Below are 18,536 nucleotides of genomic sequence, written 5' to 3'. Positions count from 1 at the left end.
GACCCTGCTCCAAAGCACTTTGAACCCTTGGGCCTGGACCCCACTGAAATAGATTGAGAAAGGAAAGCATGTAAATTAGCAACATATGAAATAGCGCTTCATGAAGGATTTGGTATCAAGTGTTCAAGGCACTTTTGAAAATGAAGTCAAAGGAACGCAAGAGCCAGAACCGACTGCGACGATGACGCGCGTTTGTGGCACGCGCTTTGCTTTCATGACAGCAAAACACACAAGGTGATGGACGGAATGCTACACATTGGCAAAACATTCACCCCCAGTCACAGATCTGGATTTAATCCATCGTTATTTTGCTCACCACGCCGCCTCAGTTCAGACATGGCAATATACAAATCAGTCTTGACCCTGTTCCTCATGGGAACAGTCCAGCCCGAACTGCCAAGCCATGTCTTCCCTGGACCGGAGTCACGCATACCCCTCCTGACTGGGCTTCCATCGCGCCTCGAGCCGCTTTTTACCTCTTTTTGAACAGATTGAATTTTTTTGTTCCCCCCCCTTCGTTCAATGTATTTATTGCTCACCTTTTGCCTATGTTGCTCCTTATTTCTCAGTTCTCAAAATCTCTAATAGTAGTTTATTATTTTGTTATAGATATATCAGCACCTTCTCAGTTGGTCTGGATAGTATTTGCTTACACTGACCTTTCATCAGTACCAACGTTTTTGCCGCTTTGTGTTTGATTTTGCCCCTTTACTTTCACCTTTCCTCAAGACTTCACTGGTGCGGTGCAGTTCACTGAATCTGATAGGATGACTTTTCTTTTACACAATCTTCCGGTATCCTGGGTCCTTTGGCGTATGGCTCTTACTTTGCGTGAGCCTCTTACTTCACCCTTCGTTACCACCCCATGCACGAGGTATGTCTAAGGCCTTGGAGATCTCTATTAGTCTTGCTTCATCTGTTTCTCATATTATCCCTTGTGTGGCATATTTGCTCTTTCGACACCCCATGCAACCCCCCCCTTTCATCTATGCAGTACTCTCTCTCCATCTTTTATGTGCCCTGAAGAAGGTGGTGGCTTCATTGAAGCCCAACACCGAAACGCCAGTTGGCACACCTCAATGCAGCAGCCACACAGTGGTGCATTGACCGAAGAAGAACATGATCCACTTCAACACTCTCAACTTATCTCTGTTTACCGTAAATACTTGATGAAAATGCTATTCAATTGAAAATAATTTACATATCAATGCCTTGCAATCAATAAAGCAGATGTATATAATCACCATATTTTGTCTGCTAGAAACTATTTCTTTATAAATGTATAACATTGTATTTTTCCATATCTTTCTGTTTTTGACACCACTACAAGCTTGGCTAGTAGTTCCTGTTTTTAACAGCAATTTTGTGTTAGTCTGTCCTGACAGTATGGTAGATATAAGGGCATGATTGAAGAACAATTGATTTAATGAGTGAATGGCGTTGTGTATTACGACATGTTGTGGGTTTTAATGTTTTTGTTCTTATTCACTAGGGATGGGGGTTATGGTTGTGATGCATTATTGTTTATGTGGTTTCACTTTGAAAAAGAATATGCATGTGTACTTAAACCGATCTGTGTTATGCCACATGCAAAACAATCCAAAAACATTTTTTATTTTTACATAAAGCAGCTTTGACATTTTTACCTCTTAATATTATTTTGGGTTCTGTGGCAAATCTCTCTGTTCCCCTCTTGGGATTTCTTCTAGGTATTTATTTATTCTGAGACGCAACACGCTTATTTTGTATGGTAGGCAGGTGATATTTATTCCCTTCTCGTGTAGGGTTTTGGTATATTGTTTGATGCACCCGAGCCACCTGCTTGTATTTATTTTGGGATCCCTCCTCTGTATCTTGTAGACTTCGAGCTGGTCTGCCAAAGGGACCAGTGAACCCTCCCAGTCCTCATCACCACCTTCAGGGCAATGGGGAACACCTGGGATGAACAAGGGAACAAAAGGACCCTCTGGCGTCGGATCAGAAGTCGGCCGACGTCAGTCTGGCTCCAGGTCCATCTCATGGGTGAGGATGAGGATGGCATCGACCGACGCAAGGGGCGTCGACGCCGGGATCGGCGCCGGAGAAGGTCGAGTATGGTAGACAGGCGCCGATCAGGATCTATGCCTGCATCCACGGGGGCCCTCCGATGCAGTGGCTGGAGCGCCGGTATCAAAGGCCCAGGGTCCCCAACCAACTCTGCAGGCCCGAAGGCGCGCCATAGGAGTCAAGCTGCCCAAAGATGCAGTGGAGGGATTCGCAGAACGTACAAAGCTGGGCAGGGGACGGACCAGCTCCCAGAAATAGGGGGAGGCACGGAGTCGCCCCTGATTGAGGTACCGGAGACGGAGCATTAGAGCAACGAAACTCCAGGTCCCGCGTTGTGTCTGCCAATCGACGGGAAGAAGGCGAATAACGATGGTGCTTCTTCGCCTTCTTCTTGCGCTTTGACTTACTTGTGGAACGCAAAGACTTGGACGAGGTGTAGTGGACAATCTCGAAACCTTCTACACGCACAAGACCGGGAGCGACGCGGAGCAGACTGCCGGGCATCCAAGACCTTTTGGACAGCTCCAGCAAAGACCTGGCATTCATGTCCCAGCAGTCGGAGCACGACTTCAGGTCATGGTCGCGTTCCAGACACCAGAGGTGCACAATATATCAGCTTGTGACAGACCTCGTAGCATGACCTTCTTGAATGCTGCAATCTGGTATTGAGTCGATGACTGTTGTTTCTGGCATGCCCACAGCTTCCTTGGCATAGGAAATGACTCCAAGACCAGGGATGTCAAATGAATGAGATGTTCATCAGGACAAGCTTGTGTCTTTTCTTTAGAACTAGAGTGGTGAAATGGGATTAAGTTCCACTTGGTATTGTCAGACTTGTGTTCGGATTTGGACTTCGCCGTAGTCTTCAATCCAGAACGGGGCTGTCCGCATGAGCTGGCTTGTGATCAAGACTGGGACCATGATTTGGATCGGGACCTCCACATCATGGCTAGAGCTGAAGCACCAGACACTTACCTCGTGAAGGTCCATGAGCAACATCTGCTTCGTGCATTCACTGTGCAGATGAAACCTGTATGTTCTGTAGAGAACCACATTGAAAAAGCATTTAGGGGTCATTAGAAAACCAAGGAAAGCTGAGAATGCAGTAACAGATTAGCTTTGAAAGGTACAAAGGAAAGAAAGACATGAGGGCGCAGGAGGGGCACTTCCAGGGCGGCATGGAGGCACCACCTTCCAGTGCACTAGAGAACTGCTATGAAGTAGCCAGTCTGGAGCCTGAGGAACATACAAGAAATGTGGAATTTGCAGTTAGAAGTATCCATCAAAAGTCTGCAGCATGGCTTCTTTAAAGGGTGCTATTGCTGAGGAGTCACGACAGACTAGGAAAATGAGGGCACACTGGGACCAAATGCAGGATCAGTTCAGACCCAGGAGATATTGAGGGTTGGGGGCAGGCAAAGAGGGTGATCTTATGATGTTCTCAAACCTCCACGCTAGACTTCGAGTGGTGAGATGGGGTTGAGTCCTACTCAGCCCTTCTTAAACTACTCCCTAGACTGACTAGATATAAAATTTAAGAAGGAGTACTTCAATCAATCTCTTCATATGATCCACAACATAGAACTTAGATTCCTAGTCTCTAATATCCTTTCGGTGCTTGAGGGAACATTTGTCGCTCTATTTGGCCTGAGCCCAAGCACCAAAGACGTACCTAGAAAGGGTCAGTGACACTTGCTTCCTGCATTCTTGACATGTCTTTAATACGGTTTTCAAAGAGGACATTGTTCCCTGGCACACTGCACAAAGTTATTCTAGCTGTCACAAAAAAAGATGTTGAGAGAGCGCTCCAGATGTGCATCGAAGGGCATAAAAAGAAAGGAAAATAAGTCAATGCACAGCTCTCGCCCGTAAATGTGGCTCTGCTCCGTCACTTCAGTGGTGGAATGGAGGCACCAATGAGCCACTGTTGTCTCCTGGCACACATGAGCATTGTTGGAAAAATTCTCCACATCCCCAATCTGGCACTGGGGAATATTCAAAATTGAGGTATCTGCACTTCGAAGCATCCATCAGAATGTATGCCCACAATATCAATACTCTGTGAATGCAGACCGGATACAAATGTTTGCAACATGTTCTCAAGTGGCCTTATTTGGCAGAAAAGTTTTGATTCTTTCCAGATATTTGAGGAGAGAACTGGAACCCTCGTTTGACATAGTTATACTAGATATGAATGTAGATAACATGTGTAATCACAGTTGTTAGAAGCATAATCATATTCAGTGGTGGCATCGAAACCGGACTTTCACGGTAGAGATTCAAGAAATGAGAGAAATAGGCCTCTTTGAATAGAATTATTGTAAATCACACTAGTTGATTAGCAGTGATTCGGCCACTTGTTGGCAGAATTATTTACCTTGCTGGGACAACTAGTCTAGTGCCTAATTTAGTTGTTATTCTAAGTAGTGGCTTATCAAATTAATGTTTGCTTTTCCGTGCCACAAATAAATAAACAGTATTTTGTTTTAGTTTCTTATTATTAATGATTAGGTCAAAGTCAGAAGTTTTAAAAATAAAATATTACAAAAGATCCTATCACGAAATGAAATATGGTTCTAAAAATAAATAAAATGTGGACAACTACCCAGACCCATTTTAAGCTTCTTCTCATTCCAGCTTACCTTTCAGCATATGCCCCAAAAGCAAAACGTTGGGCCCCTTCTCAGCACACTGCACTAATGAATTAGCCATTCGTGTGAGGTGCCCCATGTAGCCTTTCCGCCGGCCACCAGTTGTTCTGTAATTGAAAAGTAGGTTAGCTATAATCACAGGAAAACGCGGATAACAAATGCTCTGCAAAATAAATTACAAGGCAAAATGGTCCATATCAAAAGTCTTGTGGTTGCAGAGTTACAGCATACAGAATAAAATATTGACAATCATTATTGCCAGCATACAAGAACCATATCAACTGACAGAAACGAATAGTTTCTTACCTGTCAGTGTGGTTTTGCAGCTTGAAGAGTTTTCGGGATTCACTATGCTGTGCATTATTCCGCTATCTAGTGGTTGGGTCCAGAATTGTAGGATTTTCCCTTTATATTTGTGTGATTTTTGTTGTTGTTGGTGGGAGTCTACTACGTAGTACCATTTGGTGCCCTTCTGTGACGTCGACGGACTTCCTCCAGAAGCCCCACCTTAGGTAGCCATCTTCGGATTATTTTTCCTCTGTCATTTGCTTCTATTTTTCCTCCTTACTGTTCTCTTCCTTGGCGGAGGAGTGTAGGTTCGCTAGTGAATCCAGAAAATTCTTCAAGCTGCAAAACTACACTGACAGGTAAGAAACTTTTCGTTTTGCAGCGTGAATCTTTTCTGGATTCACTATGCTGTGCATAGACTGTGTAGAGGTATGCTAGTCTTGTGGAGGCTGGGTGGAAGAGTAAGTTTGGTTTGCAAATAGATGCTGTAAGACCCTCTGTCCTACATGTGCTTCCGTGTTCATTTGGATGTGCACACAGTAATGTTTAGTTAATGTGTGTACCAAAGACCATGTAGCAGCCATGCAAATATCTTGAATTGGAGTATTAGCAAAAAATGCAATTGTTGCAGCTTTTTTCCTAGTTGAATGCGCCAGTGGCAATTCCTGTAAAGTTTGTCCAGCTTGCTTGTGGCACAATTGTATGGCTTGTGCTATCCATCTTGCGATTGTATTTTTGGTTACTGGTCTTCTCATAAAACGTTTTTGCAAAGGATACAAATAACTTTTGTTTTCCTGTATTATTTTATTGTATTTTTTTCCACGTGATACATGGCTGCTCTTCTTGCATCAAGTGTGTAAATGCCTGTAGTTGGCTAACTCTACATAGTGATGCTATTGCCACTAATAATGCAGTTTTTATTGTAAGCATTTGAAATGTTGCTTTGTGCAGTGGTTCGAAAGGTGCCTTCATTAATTATGCTAGAACGATGTTTAGATTCCATGTTGGTGCTGGCACCATTTTTGGTGGCGCAATTCTTTTTGCTCCCTCCAGGAAGCATTTGACCGCCTGTGAGGTGAAGAAACTCTTCCCTGTTTCCCCTCTTGTGTATGCGACGATTGCTGCTAAGTGTACTTTTAGCGACGTAAAGCATAATTTACTTTGTAGTAAATGTGTGAGGTATTTTAGCACTGTTCTTTCTCTTGTGATTTTTGTTGACAGACGTTTTTTAAGACACCATTGTGTGCATCTTTCTATTTTGCTGAGTAACATTTTCTTGTTGTTGGTTTTTTAGCTTCTCTTACAACATCCATTGTGCTTTCAGGTAGTTTGAGATGTGCAAATTCCAAGTCTTCCGGAGCCATGCTGCTAGGCCTAGTCTCTCTGGCTGAAGTACTTTACCATCTTGCAATTTTAGCAAATCTTTCCTTGTAGGGATTTTGTGCCTTGATCCCTGCGAGATTTCGATTATTTCCGAGAACCATGTCTGTCTGGCCCATTGTGGTGCTATGAGAATCCTGGTCATCCTGCTGATTCTGCATTTGCTGATTACTCTGTTCAGTAATGGTATTGGGGGAAAAGCGTCTGCAAATATCCCTGACCAGCCTATCCATAGCGAATTCCCCAGGGACTGGTTGCAGGGTCGCCTGGATGCAAAGTTTTGGCATTTTGCATTCTGGGGTATTGCAAATAGGTCCATCTTTGGAGTTCCCCATTTTTTGAAATTCTTTTGGTTCAGTTCCCACTCGTGGGATACTGTTGTTTGTCTGCTCAGCCTGTCTTCTTCTAGATTGTACTTCCCTGGTAGGTGTATGGCTAACATATCTATTCCTTTTGGGATTGTCCATCTCCACAACTGCTGTGCTAGATTGGATAGTCCTACAGAGTAAGTACCTCCTTGTTTGTTTATGTAAAACATAGTTGTAGTGTTGTCCATTTCTATCAACACCTTTTTCCCGTACAGCAATTTGTGAACGGCTTTTAAGCCTAAGAACACTGTTTTTAGTTTCAAGATATTGATGTGTTTCACCGCATCTTGTGGCGACTACAAACCCCTTATTTTCAGATTGTCCATGTGTGCTCCCCAACCACTAGATCCTCCCAATTCCCTGTGGCTTGTGACCATTGTGTCGAAAGCCATTCTTGGAAGTGTCTCATGTGTAGACGGATATTGGGAACTAGGTGAATGTATGATGTCATTCCTAGTAATTTCCCCACTGTCCTCACTGTCAGATGACACCCCTTCTGGTATGGGCGAGTTTCCTTTAGAAGAGTGGTTATCCTTTTCTCGTTGGGGAATGCCTTCCCTAACACAGTGTTTATTTCTGCGCTCGAGAACATTTTCTTGCGTTCCGGTTATATTGATGACTTCTGCTCATGAATGGAGATTCCCAGCTGAAATAGTGTCTCCATCACTTGCTGTATATGTTGTTTGCATAGACTGTACGAGTTTGCTCTTACTAACCAATCGTCTAAGTAGGGGTAAACATGAATTCCTTGCCTTCTGACATGTGCTGCTGTAGCCACCATGCACTTTGTGAACACCCTTAGTGCTGATTTCAGACCAAATGCCAGTAAATTGAACTGGTAGTGCTGTTTAATTATGACAAATCTTAAGAAAGGTTTGCGTTTTCTGTTCATTGGGATGTGTAAATACGCAAGCCTATTGTTTCCAGGTAATCTCAGTTTTGCAACTGGGGTAACACTTCTTATAGAGCAGTCATTTTGAATCTTTGCCTCTTTACAAACTTGTTTAGAAACCTTTGGTCTAATATTGGCCGTAATGTTCCATCTCTTTTTGAATTAGGAAGTATTTTGAATGTACTCAGTTCTTTTCTCTGTGCGGTAAATGTTCTAGTGCATGTTTTCTCTGAAGTTCTTTCACCTCTTCGACAAGGTGAGATAGTTATTCTTTTGAATGTGTCGTATGTCTTGCCCTCCTGTGTGGAGGCTGTTTCGCTAGTTCTATACAGTAATGGTACTGTATTATGTTTAGACTCCACTTATCTGTGGTTATTTCTTTACACCCTTCTTGAAAAAGTGTTAGCCTGCCTCCTACTGGAGTGGTATGTTGGAGGAACTGTAAATTGGTGTCCATTTCTTCTGTTAACTGCTTCTTTTTTGTTTGTATGTACTGTCACTCTTGGTCTTTGTGAGAGTACTTCTGTGTGAGTTAAGTCACTTGGTCAAGGTCTGTTGTCCACCCCTTTGTGTCTGACCTCTGGCAAAGAGGCGCCCTCAAAAGGGTCCTCTTCATTGATATTGCCAGCTTTGTTGCTGTCCCTGTTGTGTGTTCTGGTTCACGGCTTGGTAGGTTTGCGGGTAACCTTGGTGTGAGGTAGTAGGTTGTTGCGTACCTCTTCCCGCTGGCCTCCTTGACGGTGTCTATTTCAAAAAGGAGCCCAGAGGGAAAAAGAAGCGACAGGGTTGCCCTCCACTCAACAGTCAGCAATGGTGCCTCTCCGCATACCTCTGAACTGCAGGGCTCCCATGGATCTTGCGGTCTCGGTATCCTATTTTAGTTGATTTAGTTTTATCAACCACCGTTCCAAACAATTGCTCGCCATTGAAAGGAGAATTAATGATGTTGCTCTGCACTTCTGGCTTGAAACTTGAGCTTCTGAGCCATGTGTTTCTCCTTCCCGTTATGCCAATCATCATTTGTCTGCTAGATGTTTCAGCACCATCAAGGGCAGATTTTAAACATGTGTTTCCAATGTTCTTGCCTTCTTCCACCAGATGGCTTGCTTTTTTTTTGGAACTGTTCTGGTAAGTTTTTGCAACAGTTCCGCTACCTCTTCCCAGTGCTGGTACCCATGCCTGTTGAGCATCGCATTGAAATGTGCAATGTACCACTGCTTTGCTGCGCTTTTCCTTTCTCCCTATGAGGTCCATCCTCTTACTTTCCTTGTTAGGAGGTGGTCCCACTGTAGTAAGCACATTTACCCTTTTCCTTGCTGTTGAGGCAATGACAGAATCAGCTGGCACTGATCCCCTGATGTATAAAGGGTCTTTGGAGGAGTGTTTATATTTTTTCTCTGATTTTGGTGTTATAGCCCTGTAAACAGCAGGCTCCTTGAATGCCTCTTTCCCCTGGTCGAATACACTAGGTAGCATTGGTAGGAATTGGTTCCTAGATTGTGAGGGCATCAAAATCTCCAATAAAAAACAGGATTGACTTTTTCTTCCTCTAGCTGACCCTCATATTTGTCTGCAGCCTTCTTTATCACCTGGTGTTGGAAATAGGCCTTTTTGCAGGGTGATCCCCAAACTTTTTGCTTCTTCCTCCCTTATTTTTCCTGACCCGTGCTTGTTAACAATATGACTCTGGGCACTTTACTACTGCTGACCAGTGCTAAAGTGCATATGCTCTCTGTGTAAATTGTTATTGTAATTGGTTATCCATGATTGGCATATTTGTATCACCAAGAAGTCCCTAGTAAAGTGCACTGAGTGTGCATGGCTGGTGATACAAATGCTACTAGTGGGCCTGCAGCATTGATTGTGCCACCCACATGAGTAACCCTAAAATGGTGTCTCGGGCCTGCCACCGCAGTGCCTGTGTGCAGTCTGTGAACTGCCATGTCTTTCTGGTCAGTGTCCCCACTGACCAGGCCTAACCCTTCCCTTTCTGTGCACATTGGTCACCCCTATGGAAGGCCCAAGGTACCCCCTTGGGCAGGGTGCAGTGTATGTGAAAGGTAGAGCATGTACTAGCGCAGGGGACATGCTCTGGTAGTGAAATCGAGCCATTTTCGTTTTTCATTGCTGTAGGGCTATCTTGCCCATAGGCTTAAATGGGGAATGCTGTGTACAGTGGTTACCTGCATATCTTCCCATAGGAGCAAGATAGGACATAAAAGTCTGGTATCCCTGAACTCAGAATTTAATAACACATCTTTTAGGAAGGGTGGTTTTTAAATCCTGTGTTTGAGAACAGCACTTTTTAGAAAGTGGCTCTTCTCTTGTCTGACCTTTCTGTGTGCTTTGGCTGTTTGTGAATTGACTGTCTGGTTTATGAGTGACAGGGCTGGGGGATTCCAGGAGACAGAATGAGTCCGCCCAGTGGTGACTAGAGAGATCTGCATCTAGATGGGAGGGAGGAGTTGCACCTGGGACCTGAATAGGACTGTGCCTGCCCCCCACAGTGCTGGCGGGCTGGCGTGCTGTGGTGGGTCTGATGTCTCTGCCCTGCACTGTGAAAGGAGAGAAGGAATCATGTCAACAAAGTGCTCCAGGGCTGTGTTTTCCCTCCACAACGCTGGCTCCACCTACTGTGGGGAGTCTGATGTTTCTGCTCTGCACTGTGAAAGGAAAGAAGGAGTCATGTAAACAGAGTGCTCCAGAACTGGTTTGGACCGGGCTCAGAGCCCTTCTGCACAAAGGGAACAAAGACTTTTTGGGGTATAAATACAGGACCCCAGACTACAGAAAATTAGATCATCCTGGAATCAAGAAGGAACCTCTGCCAAGGAGAAAGCTAGAAGACTGAAGAAGGAAGACTGTCCTGCTGTTGCTTTGCTGGACTGACCTGCAGTTGCTTTGCTGCCAAGGAGAGGGGAAGGACTTTGTTGTTGCTTTGTCCCCTTGCTTGAAGAGATCTCCAAGGGCCTGTTGTGAGCTGGCCTCCTGTTAAGAAGTCCCAGGAACAAAAGGACTTCACCCCCCCAGCTTTCCCTGAACTTTGCTGAGAGAGTTCTGCCCTTTCTGAGTGCTGAATCCGACTGAGGGGCAACTGGAAGTTGTGGCCTGCTGTTTGGAAAGCTGGAGAACAAGAAACTAAGACTATCTGCAAATTTTCACGCATCGCTCGCGGAGCGCATCCCCGTCAGTTCGAGGAAATTCCCGCAGCCGCGAAGATAGAGATCATCGCAGTGCCTGTTGCCGCTGCAAGAACCAACGCATCCTTCGCTCGCGGAACGCATCGCTCCGGTGCGGGAAAAGTACCATGGCTGCGAGTATCGTCGCAGTGCCTGTCGTCGCACCGCTTGCTTGCGGACCGCATCATGTCGCTGTGAACATTGTCACAGAGCCATTGCATCGAGGGGCCGCAAGAGGAGAAGATCAACACTGCGCCATGCATTGCTGCCGCACCTGAGATCGTCACCGTCCCGAAGATCATCGCATCGTGCCTTTGTGAGACGCTCCCTATGGAACCTACGCACCGGAATCCATACAAGGTATCTCCTCCATCCCCATACAGACCGGATTAGTCGCAACATGCCCGCTGAGTCCAGTGGGGCTGTCGCATCACCTTCCCAGGGTCTCAAGAGTGACGCATCGCTTGTTTTCCACCGCACCAGCTTCTGTTTTGGAACTTTGTCACATCTAAAGGTACTGTTGGCTAAAAGTGACGCAACTGTGAACTATTCTAACGCAAATGTGGATTATTTTGACGCAACCCTTAAGAACTCTTTAAAAACCATATCTTGAACTGTGTATGTTGGATTTTTGACATTTTGGTCTTGTTTAGTTTAGATTAAATACCTTTATTTTTCTAAACTTTTGTGGAGTCAGTTTGTGGTGTTTTCACTTTGTTACTGTGAGTGTTGGTACATATACTTAGAACATTGCCTTTCATAAGCCTGTCTGCTCGTGCCAAGCTACCAAGTGGGTGAACAGGGGTTATCTAAAGAGTGGTTCCTCCATAAGCTGACTAGAAGCAAGGGTCCCTATTTGGACAGTTGTACCTACCTCTGCCAACTAGAGACCCCCAGTTTTAACACCTGGTTATACATGCCAATGTCATCTGGGGGAGATGGCCTCGAAAGATAGGATTCTACAGACTCTTCGGGCTATTCTGTGTCGAGGTCTTGCCACTGGAAATCTAGAGTCTCCGAGTTAGACGATTCCGCGTATGCTTGTTCGTCTTGTTCAACATCTTCCCCGAAGAAGTAAGAACCTTCCTCCTCTTCTTTGATTATTTCTGGGGGTCTTGGTGGTATTGTCTCATTGGCAACCCCATGAGTTGCTGTTTCCCTGGTTTTCAGAGGTATCTTGAATTGCTTAAAGCTTTTGTCAAAGTATTTTTTGCATTGGAGCATATTTGCCATTTCAGCTTTGAGCCGCCTTTTCTTTTTCTCAATCTCGCCTTGTGTGTTCCGGCGCCTAGACTGTCCGCTTTCCTTTTTTCGACTGACGACGCTGAAGCGGTCGTCGTTGTTTGCTTCGGTCGTTTTGAGCGTATTTGTGGTGGCAGTTCTTACAAAACTTGAATGGCGTTTTGCCCATTACCACGCCCAGGGAGCCCCTTGCATGCGCATTAGCCGGTCGTCAACGAAGTTCTAGATTTCTTCTCTTCGTCGAGCTGTGGTCGTCGTAGATTTAAATACGAAAGTGGACGACTCCGCTCTACCGGTTTTTCCCAACGATTCTTCTAGGTTTTTCCACAATTCTTCTCTCCAATATCAGGAGCTTCTCCTTATCGATCCAGACCAAACAGCGGAAAAAAGAATCTGAAGATGGCTACCAAAGGGGATACTTCCGGAGGATGTCAGTCAACGTCAAAGAAGGGGACCAAATGGTACTACATCGTAGACGCCCACCCAAAAAAATTTAAAAGAAATGAAGGGAAAATGCTACAATTCTGGACCCAACCCCTAGATGGCGGAATAATACACCGCATAGTGAATCCAGAAAAGATTCACGCTGCAAAACTAACAATTGTAATGCCTGCACTGGAGAGGGGCATTACCTCACTCCTGCAGAAAGCCAAATGGGTAATGGCCCAAAAGGCAAGCTTAAAAGGAGAAACCAGCTTTGAAGAGCAAATAGTTAACACTTGCGATAAGGGCTGTGTGAGGAAATTGGGTATATTATATTGTGTGGATGTGTAACCACACCGTGTCATACACTTACCAACCCTTGTAGAACCATTAGATTTAGTATGTCAACCCTAGGTAGCGCCACTGATACAGATACTCCCCGGTTGAGGAAGGAGGAGGCTAAGTCATCCGCCAACAATTTCTCCGACAGGATACCTGCTTCTAATATCATGACTTCTATAACAGAAGTCATTTATAATGATCCACCATAGACAAATCCATCTGAGTGGGCCTTTTAAACTGCTACTGCTGAGTCATACCCTCCTGTTTTTCAGCGGAGTACCTCCTATATAGATTAAGATAATTTTTCTTCTGACAGTTCTTTTGTTTTTTACATGCCTCTAGCATGGATTTGTGTTTTTATTTAATGGTTAAAATGCACTTATCTAGTCCCTCCTTGGATGTATGTCTGGAACATACTATCTTTGGTTGTCTTGTTCATTGATTAGTGACTTTATTTCCTACTAATTAACGGCCATTACCTTCCGGAACGTTCTGCTACAGAACTGCTCAACGGGGTGTTGCCCCCCTCGCCGCCAATCTTCATTGCATTCATTGAAAAGAAACTTGTCCCTCATCAACATTTCAGCCGTTCCAGTGACTGATGGAATTAACATATTCATTCCGATGGAGATCCTCCAGATACCATATGTGTTCAAAGTTACTTTGGGTGATGTAATTGTACCTGGATTACATTCAGGTTATTGGGACGTTGACACTGTAATGTATGGATGCTTTCCAAATTGAAGTATTATACTGTTTTTGGATTTGATGACCTATACCTTAACTTTGCCATTTCTGCTATGATGTTCTGCAACCACCATTAGGAACACCATTTTCTACAAAGAACAGGTAGACAGAGTCCCCGTTTTAATTATACACAATGGGAACATTGTCCAATTCCCCCTCCAGAGAGTTTCAAAAAACAAAAAAGAAGTATACATATTTCACAGCATAGGACAATTCAGACCCTATGTCTATGTTATTTTAAATTAACACCAACACCACCAAGGAAATATATGCTTACTCAAACTAAGCTTATATATACTGCAATGTTTGCCAATCAGTTGGCCCTTAAAGGTTATGAATAATGGAAGGACACTATTGATTTGAAATCTATTTGAGGTCGGAAGTTCAGTCAGGTTCAGGACACAGAAACCTTTTTATCGAGCCGGTCTAATTTCCTACACAAATTATTTTTTTGACTGAAACAATCCAGAAAACAACTTGGCCAAAATTTAATAAATTAATGTCCCAACCATTCCCCCTGTTGCCCACTTTTATAATTAGCGGAGTTCGGCAAATTATACAGAAGAACAATTAAATGGCATTATGCAGATCAGTAAATTTAATTCTTCGTTCGAGTCCTGGTGGGTGGTTCTTGTGGCCAGTGGACCTAAATGGTTGTCATGCTAGTTTGGTTGAAATCAAATAGACCTGATCCCTGATACTCTCAGTCAACATATTCTGGTATGGTTACCACCTATTCAGTGGGAAGGTTATGTCAACAATGGTTGGAATACTACACTGTCTGCAGTAAAACAACATCTTGCTCCCCTGTACGAGGACATGAACTTATCGGATTTCCTTTAGGGTCCCAAATCCCCACGTTCTAAAAGATTTATACAAGCTACTCATAATGTAATTTGGACATGATTACAAATAGAAGCTGCTGCACGTTTGAGTCAAATAGACCTAGAGAATTTGGACAAAGTGCTAGCTGTGGTTGATAATATTATTAATGCACTGTCATCTCGTATTTACAACTTGAACAACATTGTATTGTCTGCTATTGATATTGTACAGAAAAAACATGTCATTGCTTTATCATGGGCAAAGTCAACTTTGATCTATTATGCAGTTTAGCTGGACACTTCAAATACTTAACAAGCATTTGCAATGCAATACGTCTCCCAGTAATTAAGTTTGAGCTTTTGGCATTGCTAAATATTGCAACACTAATTGCAACAAAAGTCAATAAATTGTAGGCCAAAAAAAAGTGTATTTATTTTTGTAGTAACGGTGGCACGCTGCACTTTAGATGAATATGTTTAAAAGTAAAGTGTGCCATACTGCGATTGCTGCAATAGTTAATTGTGGATGCGTTAACAATTGATGTGTGCAGTGATGGCTAGTGGTGTGTGTGCCTGTAGAAATTGTGCACTGATGGCTGGTGGTGTTTGCCTGGTGGAAGTGTGCACTGCTGGCTGGTGATGTGTGTGCCTGGTGCAAGCGTGCAATGACAGCTGGTGGTGTGTGTGTGTGTCTGTGGTTGTGTGTGTGTGTGTGTGTGTGTCTGTGGTTGTGTGTCTGTGGTTGTGTGTCTGTGGTTGTGTGTCTGTGGTTGTGTGTGTCTGTGGTTGTGTGTGTCTGTGGCTGTGTGTCTGTGGCTGTGTGTCTGTGGCTGTGTGTCTGTGGCTGTGTGTCTGTGGCTGTGTGTCTGTGGCTGTGTGTCTGTGGCTGTGTGTCTGTGGCTGTGTGTCTGTGGCTGTGTGTCTGTGGCTGTGTGTCTGTGGCTGTGTGTCTGTGGCTGTGTGTCTGTGGCTGTGTGTCTGTGGCTGTGTGTCTGTGGCTGTGTGTCTGTGGCTGTGTGTCTGTGGCTGTGTGTCTGTGGCTGTGTGTCTGTGGCTGTGTGTCTGTGGCTGTGTGTCTGTGGCTGTGTGTCTGTGGCTGTGTGTCTGTGGCTGTGTGTCTGTGGCTGTGTGTCTGTGGCTGTGTGTCTGTGGCTGTGTGTCTGTGGCTGTGTGTCTGTGGCTGTGTGTCTGTGGCTGTGTGTCTGTGGCTGTGTGTCTGTGGCTGTGTGTCTGTGGCTGTGTGTCTGTGGCTGTGTGTCTGTGGCTGTGTGTCTGTGGCTGTGTGTCTGTGGCTGTGTGTCTGTGGCTGTGTGTCTGTGGCTGTGTGTCTGTGGCTGTGTGTCTGTGGCTGTGTGTCTGTGGCTGTGTGTCTGTGGCTGTGTGTCTGTGGCTGTGTGTCTGTGGCTGTGTGTCTGTGGCTGTGTGTCTGTGGTTGTGTGTCTGTGGTTGTGTGTCTGTGGTTGTGTGTCTGTGGTTGTGTGTCTGTGGTTGTGTGTCTGTGGTTGTGTGTGTGTGGTTGTGTGTGTGGTTGTGTGTGTGGTTGTGTTTGTTGTGTGTGTGTAGTGTGTGTGTGTGTAGTGTGTGTGTGTGTGGTGTTTGTGTGTGTGGTTGTGTGTGTGGTTGTGTGTGTGGTTGTGTGTGGTTGTGTGTGTGGTTGTGTGTGTTTGTGTGTGGTTGTGTATGTGTGTGGTGCTGTCATGTTCTCTGTCTCCCAACCGTCTACATGGACCTTCAGTAGATTGTGATTTCGATTATACTTATCATCAAGCCATTGTAACAGCCACTGAAAGCACTATGCCTGCTCACTTCACTCTCACAGAGAACAGAAGCACAGCCCTCATAAATGAAGGAGGAGACACACCCAGACACAAGTGGGTATGAGGCAGTAGGTACCTCAGATATATCTTACCGTTCTGGGAAATGTACGGTGAGGGAAGACCAAAGAGAGGGGGGTCAGTGTGGCAGGCAAATATGTATATTTTGAAATATAGGTGCAAATTGTACCATGCTAGGGATTGGTGTGTGACACTAGACTAGTGGTCATAGTAGAGCCAGAGGCAAAATGACGTTTTTTTATGGGAACGGAGGGGACAGCCATTTACAATATGGGAAGCAGTAACAATCTAGCACTTTGGAAAAACTAAAGAAAAAATTATAGTGTGTGGTACTCGTGTGCTTTTGAAGCAGGACTCCGGGTAACTATTGCTAAAGAGGTTCGATGCCATGCACGAGATAGTGATAGTAGACTACTCCTGGTGTGGTAATATAGTGAACAACATGTGGGCACCAACAATATACATAGGTTTATGCATTTAAAAATATAAAGCTACACACAGATATTAATCCATCTAGCCAGACAGAAAGACGGTTGGTTGGACAGACAGGTGGAGGGTTGCAGGGGAATCGGGGAATAGACTGAAAGAAGAACCGACAGATACGCATAGATAGGCGGATGAATAGATGTATGGAAGGACAACGGACTGACAAAGACAAATAAATAACATTAAACTTATAGACAGAAGGGAGAGATAACTGGATTGACATATCAATGTACCAAAACATGGACAAAGGACAGCCACTAGACTGATAAATGAGAGAAAGGAATGGGTGGATGCAGGAATTGTATAGAGAAGTACACAGAGAGGCATATCTATAGTAAAACATAACTGGGCCCTGCCCAGCCCCTGGCTGCCTGCTTGACTGGGAGGCTGGAGGACTTTTCCTTGCTCTCACAGCTATTATTCACACAGCTCTACACAGCTCTGATGATGCACCTCACGCACGGGGCTGACGCAGGTATTATTTACACAGCTCTGATGATGCACCTCATGCACGGCCTCACAGCGGTTATTATTCACACACAGTGATGACCCCGAGGCAGCCTGCACCTTCCTATGCTACTGTCTCTGCATATCACAATAAGTCTGGTAATGGGCAAACTGTCTTGGTTGGCATGACATGAGGAAGTCTGGTAATGGGCAAACTGTCCTGATTGGCATGACATGAGTAGGGAAATTTGAAGGAAAAAAAGGCAAAATTCATTTTCACAACCTCTCCCTTGAACTTTGCCAAGCAAACTATTTTAAAAAGACCCATGAAGACGCCCGCCTGATTTTTCCACTATGTGCTAGCAACATATGGGGGAAAGGCTTAAACGAAAGGCCACAGCTAAAGTGCACTCATTGGATTCAAAACAGAGTTGGTAGGATCCTGGCAACTGACACATTTACACTTCTTAAAACCGCACCAGGGACACAAACATCCAAAAATATCCAGTTTGCTGTGAGAATAAGCCATCATTTTCCCTTCGAATATTAAGCAATTTAAATGTTACTGCATGCAAAATGATGGGGGAAAATACATGTACTCTATACAGCCTGTGCAGTAAAATCAGAAACATTGACCGTAGTAATTCCCACTAATTCCCCCACAGCGAGTTATCAGATGCTTACATTACAAATCCAGATTGCACTTTAACTTTATTTTAAAACACATCAGCACTGCAATATGGTTACTCGTGAACAGGTAGGTGTACAGTAGGCTTCCAGGAGTTGTGCTTTAAGGGGTAACGTTGGCGCCTCCTGGATCCAGCGGTCACTGGACGGTGATGCGAGCCCTACAGTCATGTCAGAGGCACTGCAGGAGCAGATGGTTATTACATGAGGTCCGGGTGCACAAGTTACTACTTGTGTAACGATATATCTGTAAGCGACATTAGTTAGTGATAGATTCCTTACCTTAGAATATCCCCAGGCGTCAGACTGGATCCGGAATTTATTTGCGTAGCAGTACCCTTGCGCGTCGGTAGGCGTCGTCTGCCGCTCCGCGTCCGTCGTCGGCGTCGTGGGCGCCGTGATGACGTCGTCGGAGTACTTAGACGCCTCCTCCGCGTGCGGACGTCAGTTCTTAGCCACAGCTTTTCCGCGCCAGAAGCGCTGAGCCGTGTTAAAAACCAACACTGGTGCCATTGAAACTAGGGCCCTGAAAGGGGATGACCTTAACCCTAGAAATCGGTTCCCAGAACGGGGAGGATGGGTGGGTCGGTAAGGAATCTATCACTAACTAATGTCTCTTACAGATATGTCGTTACACAAGTAGTAACTTGTGCATCTGAAAGACACGTTAGTGATAGATTCCTTACCTTAGAATAGATA

The 18,536-nt window shown here is 44.7% G+C and overlaps 1 protein-coding gene across 4 annotated transcripts in view; it reads right to left on the bottom strand.

The window, feature by feature from the left end:
* Positions 1-18,536, bottom strand: part of PPP6R1 (protein phosphatase 6 regulatory subunit 1) — a 1,178,344-nt gene that overhangs the window by 599,384 nt on the left and 560,424 nt on the right. For all 4 annotated transcript variants that reach the window (XM_086930305.1, XM_086930304.1, XM_086930307.1 and 1 more), the window contains exon 12: positions 4,689-4,804. In XM_086930305.1, the coding sequence (XP_086786431.1) occupies positions 4,689-4,804 (116 nt within the window). The remainder of the gene's footprint in view (positions 1-4,688; positions 4,805-18,536) is intronic.

Source organism: Lissotriton vulgaris, chromosome 7, assembly GCF_964263255.1.
Source record: "Lissotriton vulgaris chromosome 7, aLisVul1.2, whole genome shotgun sequence".
NCBI classification, from domain to species: Eukaryota; Metazoa; Chordata; class Amphibia; order Caudata; family Salamandridae; genus Lissotriton; species Lissotriton vulgaris.
The sequence above is the reverse complement of the archived record's forward strand: the minus strand, read 5'-3'. Positions and strand labels throughout refer to the sequence as shown.